Below are 8760 nucleotides of genomic sequence, written 5' to 3'. Positions count from 1 at the left end.
CACACATCCCATGGAAGGGGGGTGACATTCTTGCATATACGCTTGCATGCACACCATATCCCAAGATTGGTCTGCTAAGCAAAGGACCCAGTATATCTAGGGGGCAAATCAGTAAGGAAGGATCCGAGAGGAGTTGTGCGGTACACAACCCGAGACACCCTTCACAAAGGCTGTCTAATTCTGAGGCCTACATAAGAGGCTCCTTAGAAAGGAGAGGAGGGCAAGGTGCCACTGAGAGACCCCCTTTCTTCTTCTACATTGGAGCTGTGCCTGGGGTAGTGTCCCCTAATAGAGGGAGTTAGACCACCCTCTATTCAGTTACCTATTTTGTCACCTTTTCAGCCACCAGCTGAGCCCCAGACACCGTATCTCTTCTCCCCGACTTGTCCCCTGGCTCTGATCCCTCGCACATCAGGCCAGTCTCCACCAGCAGCTAGTGTGGCTCATCCCCCTGGTTAAAACCCAGCGCAACTTTTTAATTTTACATAGAATAAGACCTAGAGGATTTAACAGGGGATTTAGCACAGTGGACAGGGGCAGTCTGGGCAGGGCAGCCTTGGGATAGGTGAGTGAAAGGAAGGGGAGCAGTCTCAGAAATCAAGGAAGGGAGCGGGTGACATGAGATAGGGCTGCCCTAGGTTCTAATTCTGCCAGCCTGTGGCTGAGCTGGTACTCTCCAAGCCTGGATGGCTCAGCTGGGAACATCCCAACTGCTGCCCGGGCCTCATGTTGCCAACAACTCACAACCTGGCTTCAGGGGCCCCCACCCGACCCTCCCGGTCAGCTAAGCTCCACTCACCCTGCATCCCAGCACATCTGTGTGCTGTGTGGGAGATGGGGAAGGCAGCGAAGGCGCCAGACCCCCACAGCTCTTTGCCCTGCAGGTGAAGGATGCGGGGGGCTCCATGACCATCCACACATTTGGCGCCTACTTTGGGCTCACGGTAACCTGGATCCTTTACCGTCGCAATCTGGAGCAGAGCAAGCAGAGGCAGCGTTCTGTGTACCAGTCGGACCTCTTCGCCATGATTGGTGAGGGCCACCACAATGCTTGGGGCTGCCTTGGTGGTGGGGACTGCCATCATGGGTGGAGGCCACTGTGATAGATCGGGGCCATCATGGGTAGGGCTGCCACAGTGTGTGAGGGCCATAAGGGTCACCATGATGGCTGGGTTACCATGGTGAAAGGGGCCTGCCGTGATGGATGGAGACCACGGGGGTGAGGGAAGGTTGCCATGGTCCCCATGTCTGATCCCCCCACAGTTAGTGGGCAGCTGCCGGCTCCTTGTTGGGCAGGGCAGGGGCAGTTTGTCTGTAGACAATTCTAGAATCCCAGATGTCTGCCTCTTTCCTTTGGGGTTGAAGGAAGCTGGTCTCCTGTGCTTTTTTCCCTAGCATTCCCCGAGGCAGACAAGGGAGTAGCCAGGCCCTGGTTCGTAGCTGGCTGGGGCCGGCATGCACTCCCACTGCCCAGGTCTGTTCATGGCAGAGGTGCCGCTGCCCACATGCTCACTGCTGTCTCCCGGACAGAGCACGGGAGGAGCTGCGCCCTTAGCACTCCCTGCAGTGGGGAAAGGGTTCTTGGCATGGTGCTGTAGGGGCCCAGGAAGGGTGCTTACTCTGTCATGGGGTCAGGCAGACTTCCTAAAGTGGGAAGGCAGAGGTGCCTGTCAGGAGGGCCCAGGAGAGGCCAGCAAATGCTTCCTCTCTGATCGCTGTCCTGTATGTGTGACCCAGGGACCCTCTTCCTGTGGCTATACTGGCCCAGCTTCAACTCAGCTGTGTCCTCCCATGGGGATGCCCAGCACCGAGCTGCCATTAACACCTACTGCTCTTTGGCGGCCAGCGTGCTGACCTCGGTGGCTCTGTCTAGTGCCCTGCACAAGAAGGGCAAGCTGGACATGGTGAGTAGCAGGTGCCCCTCTGCCACCTGTGCCAGGTGAGCCCTTGATTACTGCAGCCTGTCAGAGTCTCTGTGGGGCAGCAGCATCTGAGTAGCATACCCATCTCACAGATGAGGAAACTGAGGCCCAGGGAGCAATGACTCATGTAGAACACATAGCTAGATTGTGGCAGAACCCAGACCAGATCCTCAGGATGGACTGGCTGTTCTGCTGCCTCCTCCTATTCCTCCTGCTCCTCCTCTTCCCCTCTACCCCATGGGGTTTCTGGGGCTGTTTCCCCTCTACCATGTTCCTGACCCTCGGGCTAGCCACTGATGATATTGGGCTCATAAAGTTGCATTGTATCCTTGCATCACATTCTTGGGACAGCTGTTTGTGCCGCTGGACACAGAGATGGCACTGGGGCACTGGAGGGAGCAGGCTGTACAGCCATAGCCACAAGCAAAGCAGAAGGGGCAGGAGCTCAGGCTCTGCCAGTGCCCAGTGTGAACCGTGTGCATCCGGATGCGCAAGTCAGGGCACATAGATACCCATGGCACACAGAAAGGGGACTGACTGTACCCCCAGAGCTCTGTGCACAGACTCTGAGCCACCCCTGGGCCCCAAGCAGGGTTGCGCCACCCTCATTCTGTGTGTGGGCACAGGCAGTTGCTTTTGGAAGAGAACTGAGTATGCCCACTCTGCCCATGCCCAGGTGCACATCCAGAATGCCACGCTGGCTGGAGGGGTGGGCGTGGGCACCGCAGCTGAAATGATGCTCACGCCCTACGGTGCCCTCATCGTGGGCTTCTTCTGCGGCTTAATCTCCACTCTGGGCTTCATGTTCCTGACGGTAAGGGGATGGGCTGGGGCTGCTGAGGCAGGACTAGAAGAATTGTGGTGACCCAGGGAGATGCTGAGGGATGGAGGTCCTGGGTTCCTGCTGCAGCCCCAGCCTAAGCAACCTCTCCCCCTCAGCCATTCCTGGAGTCCCGGCTGCGTATCCAGGACACGTGTGGCATTCACAACCTGCACGGCATTCCTGGCATCCTGGGGGGCATCGTGGGTGCTGTGACAGCCACTTTTGCCAGCCCTGATATATATGGACAGCAAGGGTAAATTCACTGGAGGTGCAGCGAGGTGGGGGACCCTCTTTCCTCCTCTACACCTCCTCCTTTCTGGCCTGCTGGGGTCCCACACTGTCCTTCTCCCCTACTTTTCTCTCCCAACCTCATTTCCTCTGCAAATCATAGACAATACCCATCTGTCCAGCACCCCCATTCCACAGCTGGAAAGGCTAGACCCTGGGGTTCCCCAAGCTGATGTGCCCACGAACATTTGTGAGGTGGCAGTTCGGGGTGACTTGTCCTCTGTGTGGGGCCCTGCTCCTTCTCCACCCCAGGTATCCAAAGGAAGTCCAGACCTCAAGAATTCAGGGCAAGTTCCAGGTGTTCGGCCTCCTCCTAAGCCTGGCCATGGCCCTGGTGGGCGGCCTCATGGTGGGTAAGTGAGGGGCGCCCTGATCTGTCTGGAGGGAGGTTGGTGGGTCCCAGCTGAGGGGAAGAGCTGGAGTGAATGGAGAGCAAGTATCTCCTGACCACCTCGGGTTTCCACTCTTCAGGAGTCATTTTGAGACTGCCTTTCTGGGGACAAGCAGCTGATGAGAACTGCTTTGAGGATGAAGTTTACTGGGAGGTGAGTTCCACAGACCCCCCAAGGGCAGCTGCACCCCCCACCTGAACCCACCTGTGGCTCGTTGGTGAGGGGCAGTGTAAGTTGAAGACTCCCTTCTCCTCACTGCCTTCCCACCTCAGGATCAGAGGGGGCGGTGTACGTGCTTTTTTTTTTTTTTTTTTTTTTTGAAAATTTATCTTAGGGCTGGCCAAATAGCTCAGTGGACTAAAGCATCTGCAAAAAGGTGCAGGAACTGGGGGTTCGATCCCTGGGTCTGCCGTGCCAGCCCCGCCCCCCAAGGTGTGTTGAGATGGCAATTGAGAGTGGGCATGGTGGCACATGCCTGTAATCCCAGCTTTTGGGCAGCTGTAAACAGGCGGATCACTACAAGTCTGATCTAGTAGTGAGATGCTGAAAACCCTGTAGATCCTTCCCCAAAAATACAAAAAAAAAAAAAAAAAAAAAAAGTGGGACTGGGGAGATGGCTCAGTAGAATAAGCACTTACCTGGCAAGCACAAGGGCCTGAGTTCAATCCCTGGTTCCGTCAAAAAAAAAAAAAGTTTTTCTTTTGAGATTGAGTTTTCCTAAATCACTAAGTTGCCCAGGCTGGGCTTGAACTTGGTGATCCTCCTGCCTCAACTTCCCAGAGTACTGGAATTTCAGGGGTGCACCACCATATCTGGTGGTACCTCTCTCCCCACGCCCTTGAGTCCCAGAAGTGGCCTGTGGTCAGGCTTGTGGATGGAGCATCCTCTTCAGCTGGCCACCAGGACCCCCAACAGAAGCACCTGGAACTTGTTAGAAATGCCAATTCTTACATCCCAACCCAGAGCACGTGATGGGTGGGAATCCCAGGAAGAACCACCTTGGGGGTCTCAGCCCTCACATGCACATCACATCTGCCTGCAGCTTCCAAAGCCTCAGTAAGACTTGAATTGAACTGGTATGGTCTGGGGCCCAGACACTGGGAGCTTTTAAAAACCATGCTAGGTGACACTCTTCTCTGGTCTGCACACAATTCAGTGCTCAACCTCAGTTTCTGTAAGGGCCCCTGGAGACCCCGAAGACATTCCACCTCCTGGGCACCAGTCTCGGCGATCTACCTAACTCAGCAGGGCCTGGGCCTCTGCATGTGAATGCACTCTGTGGCTATTTGGGCAAGAAATTGAATTCCCCAACATTCCACTGCTTTCAGCGTCTAGAAGCTGAAGATGGTGGACTGCTGTGGAGTTGGTTTCTTTTTAAAATTTTTTTGTCTTTTTGACAGAGGGCTTTGATATGCAGTTCAGGGCTGACCTTGAACTCACAGTGATCCTCCTGCCTCAGCATCCCATATGCTGGGGTTACAGGTGTGTGCCAACATAATTGGCTTCTTTTTTTTTTTTTTTTTTTTTTTTTTTTTTTTTGTGGAACCGGGGAGTGAACTCAGGTCCTTGCACTTGCCAGGGAAGAGCTTATTCCACTGAGCCATCTCTCCGGCCCTATAATTGGCTTTTTTAAAAGAGGGGGGTGGTCCTGTTTCTTTAAAAGCACACCACCCTTGGAGCTGTTTGTGGTCTCAAGCAGGCATCTCTTCCCAGGAACCACTGCGACAGGGCCCTGCCTGGGCTGGATAATGGTGTAGGGGGCAGGGCATGGTGACACCCCTGCCTCCTCCCTGGCCCCTCAAAATGGGAAGGAGGACCAGCCTGTGTCTGTGGCCCCCTGTATGAGGAACATTACTACATTTGCCTCTTGGCTTTTTTTTTTTTTTTTGAGACAAGGTCTCCCTGTGCAATCCAGGCTGGCCTTGAACTCATGGCAATCCTTCTGCCTCAGCCCCCTGGGTGCTGGGGTTACATATGTGTGTATCACCACACCTGGCTCTGCCTCTGGATTGCTAAAACCTTATCAGAAGTTTTGAACATCCTTCAAACTAATATTCATTATAATTCATATCTAACTTACACGTAGCTTTTCTAATTCATATAACTTTGTGTATATGCTGTCTTAAATGAACATCAAATTTCCTTTTCCTTTCTTTTTTTTTTTCTTTTCTCTCTGCTGTTTTTGTTTTGTTTTTGCAGTGCTTGAATAGAACCCTGGGCCTCAGGAATGCTAGGCCAGCACCCTACTACTAAGCTACATTCCCTAAATGTGTGTTTTAAATTAAAAATGACAAGTAGCTTATTCATGAAAATCTGGATATAGAGAAAAATATCAAGAAATCTCATCACTAGGCCCTGGGGGCTCAATGGTAGAGTACAAGGTTCAAGATCCCGGGTTTAATCCCAAGCACCGGAAAAACCCACCACCATCCTGTAAGCACTGTTCATCTTTTCTTCTGCTATATTTCCTGTTGTTCTTTGTTTTTCTCTGCACAGATTTTTCTTACCCAGTGGAGATTTTATTTATTTATTTATTTATTTATTTATTGTGGAACCGGGGATTGAACTCAGGCCCTTGCACTTGCCAAGAAAGCGCTTATACCACTGAGCCATCTCCCCAGCCCCGACAGTGAAGATTGTATTGTCTGCCCAATTTGTATTGTCTTCTCTTTCTTTACCTCTCTAGTATAAAAATTGTTCTATGTTATTACATTCTTAATAAACTTGCTTTTTTCTCAGCACAAATTATTTTCATTCTGTCTTTAAAGTCAGACAGTAAGCTGTTGGAGACACCATAATTAGAAACCACAAGGGTTTTATGCTCATGAAATAATGCTGGAGATATTACCAGTGTCTGTACATAGAGGTTTCCTCTGGGTTCTGTTTTGATCTCAGTCATTTATTCCAAGTTCACACCTTCTCTCAGCTACCTTCGCCAGTACTCTGCCTCAGGAAGTAAAGAAGTTCCTCACCACTAGGAGTGAAAGCCATTGGAAAGCCCCTGAGCTGTCCTCCCTGAAAGCTGAGGTGGCTTCCCTGAGGATGGGGTGAGACAGGGGCTCACTAGGGCCAGAAAGAGGTGGTTTGTGAGAAAGCCACAACAGGGAGGATCTGTCACACTCCACGTCACATCCCAGTCCAGTTCCAGGTGCCCCTGCAAGCCCACCTCAGCCCCGCTCCCACCCTATGTTAGGACCTATCTGCGCTGTCAGGATCCTGGCAAATGCCTCTCACTTGCCCTACTTCTTATCTTTCAAAAACGGGCTCAGCACAATCTCCCAGAATCCTCCACACTTGCTCATAAGGTGTGTAAAATCACAATTCTTTGGCTCACTGGAATATCTCACCACTGTCGTAGCTGGGCAAGGATGCTAAGTGGTCCTCACTGTGCCAGCGCCTGGGACACTGCCCACAGAGAAGCAGGAGCGGGAGACCAAGTAGCACGTCTGTGCCGCGATCTGCGTGCCGGCCACCATGTGGCGCTCGCCACTCATCATTTGCAGCTCCTGGCTTGGCCAGGTGCTCTAGCTCCACCATGGACACTAGGGGGCCTGGAATACAGCCCAGGACCGGGCCCTCAGAATTGCCCTCTTTTTCCACAGGTGCCTGAAGAGAGCAGTGCTGGTCACGCCCCGGAGGACCCCACCCTCAAGCCCCCGGCTGTGATGGTGTCCTCAGGCTCACCTGCCTTCTCACCGGTCTTGGTATCCTAAGCTCTCAGGCAAGTGAGGTCAGCCTGGGCCTGGCTTCTTCCTCAGGACAATACCCAGTGCTCCCGGTGGGGCCTCTGTCCTCAGAATCAGGTGCAAGTGGGCAGAAAGACAGCAGGAAGAAACGAGGATGTGCTTTCTTGCCCCTTCGTGGGATGGAGAGGGCAGGCCGGCCGGCGAGACGGGGAGATTGTGCCAAGGGAGTCCTGGGCACATTTGACTTACTGACTGTCTTTGCTCCTTGGAGGACAGAGCTGGGAGACAGATGGGTTGGGGCCAGCAGCTAAGTACATGGCGGGAGAGCATGCTTGGGCTTTAGGGACAGCACAAGCTTGCAGCCTGGGACTGGGACACACACTTATAGTTCCATCACTAGGGAGGCTGAGGCAGGAAGGTTACCTGAGCTCAGGAGTTTAAGACCAGCCTGGGCAACATATCCTGACCCTGCCTTAGACGCAAAAGCAACAAACAAAACCTCTAAATCTGGAGTGAGAAAATGGAGGCTGTAACCTACTGTTTTTAGAGTCTGCCCGGTTCATAAAAAAGAAGGCACCCAAGAGGCCGCACAGGACCCAGCAGTGACCCCTGCTCTTGGCTCTCTCCCTGCAGGCTCCACACACTGTCTGAGCTCTAGGAGGATCTAGGAACTCAGGAGTGAACCAGCAGCTCCAGCCTGCTGGCCCAGCCCCGGGTGCCTCTGCCCACCCTGTTCCCCCTTCGCCCCAAGGGGCAGCCTGAGAATCTGAAGATGGGAGGAGTGGGGGTCTGGCCACAGAAGTCCTGCATGCATCTAGGGTCTTGGAAGCCACATCTGTGCCTTGCAGGCTAGGGAACCTGGGCCTGACACTTCCAGGAGGCACCTCAGCCCTTAGCCACTGCTTGCTGGGCGTCGCTGCCCCCTGACTTCCCCATCTAGCTCCTCCCAAGCCCCAGTTCCCCCATCTTCTCTGTGCTACCAAGCAGGTGGCCTCCATAAATAAACATTTGTGTTCTTTGTAGAATGCTTGTATTATGTCTTTCTTTTTCTTCCTTTTGTGGTGCTAGAGATTGAACTTGGGCTTTCCGCATGCAAGGCAAAAGCTGTACCACTGAGCCACATTCTCCAGCCCTAGAATGCTTGTGAATGACTCCACATGGCCAGTTTGGGGGAGAAATGGACCCAAGAGGCCCAGGCTCCTGCCTCAGCCCTGGCCCTTGCCCTAGGGGCACCACACTGGGGATCTGTCCCACCCTGTAGGGGTCTGGACAGGGTTCAGGTCCAAGGTGAGGTCTTCCCTCAAGGCCCTTCCTTTGGCACAGCAGCTCCTCCAAAAAAAGCCCTTGAGCCAGCTGCCATCCACCACCCATCCAGCACAGGGGGGCTGCTGAGGCACTCTTGGGGGTAGGCTGGAGAGAGAGGCCTCCTTTTGCTACTTCCTCTCCACCAAGCCAGCTCTGCAGTGGCTGCAGAGCAGGGGTGGCTTTGGGGAAGTCTGGAATTCTTGGGCGCACCAGCAACCCAGGCAGAGGAACACCCAGTTCCTGCCCTCAGGAGCCCACATCTAGAGGGGGACTGACCCAATACACAGTGTCTACTTTGAACTCTGACACGTGCAGATGGAGCAAGAACAGCAGAGTCCAGATCT

The 8760-nt window shown here is 53.5% G+C and overlaps 1 protein-coding gene across 1 annotated transcript in view; it reads left to right on the top strand.

Moving 5' to 3' along the window:
- Rhcg (Rh family C glycoprotein) overlaps window positions 1-8144 on the top strand; it is a 19914-nt gene extending 11770 nt beyond the window's left edge. Inside the window, exons 4-11 of the mRNA XM_004623464.2 lie at window positions 885-1032; window positions 1738-1904; window positions 2599-2736; window positions 2862-2998; window positions 3286-3386; window positions 3505-3578; window positions 7028-7150; window positions 7745-8144. Coding sequence (XP_004623521.1) covers window positions 885-1032; window positions 1738-1904; window positions 2599-2736; window positions 2862-2998; window positions 3286-3386; window positions 3505-3578; window positions 7028-7138 — 876 coding nt within the window. The 3' untranslated portion in view covers window positions 7139-7150; window positions 7745-8144. The remainder of the gene's footprint in view (window positions 1-884; window positions 1033-1737; window positions 1905-2598; window positions 2737-2861; window positions 2999-3285; window positions 3387-3504; window positions 3579-7027; window positions 7151-7744) is intronic.
- Window positions 8145-8760: the final 616 nt, after the last annotated feature.

This window comes from Octodon degus, unplaced genomic scaffold, assembly GCF_000260255.1.
Source record: "Octodon degus isolate 3935 unplaced genomic scaffold, OctDeg1.0 scaffold00002, whole genome shotgun sequence".
NCBI lineage: Eukaryota > Metazoa > Chordata > Mammalia > Rodentia > Octodontidae > Octodon > Octodon degus.
Note: the sequence above shows the minus strand (reverse complement) of the source record. Positions and strands in the feature narration are given on the sequence as shown.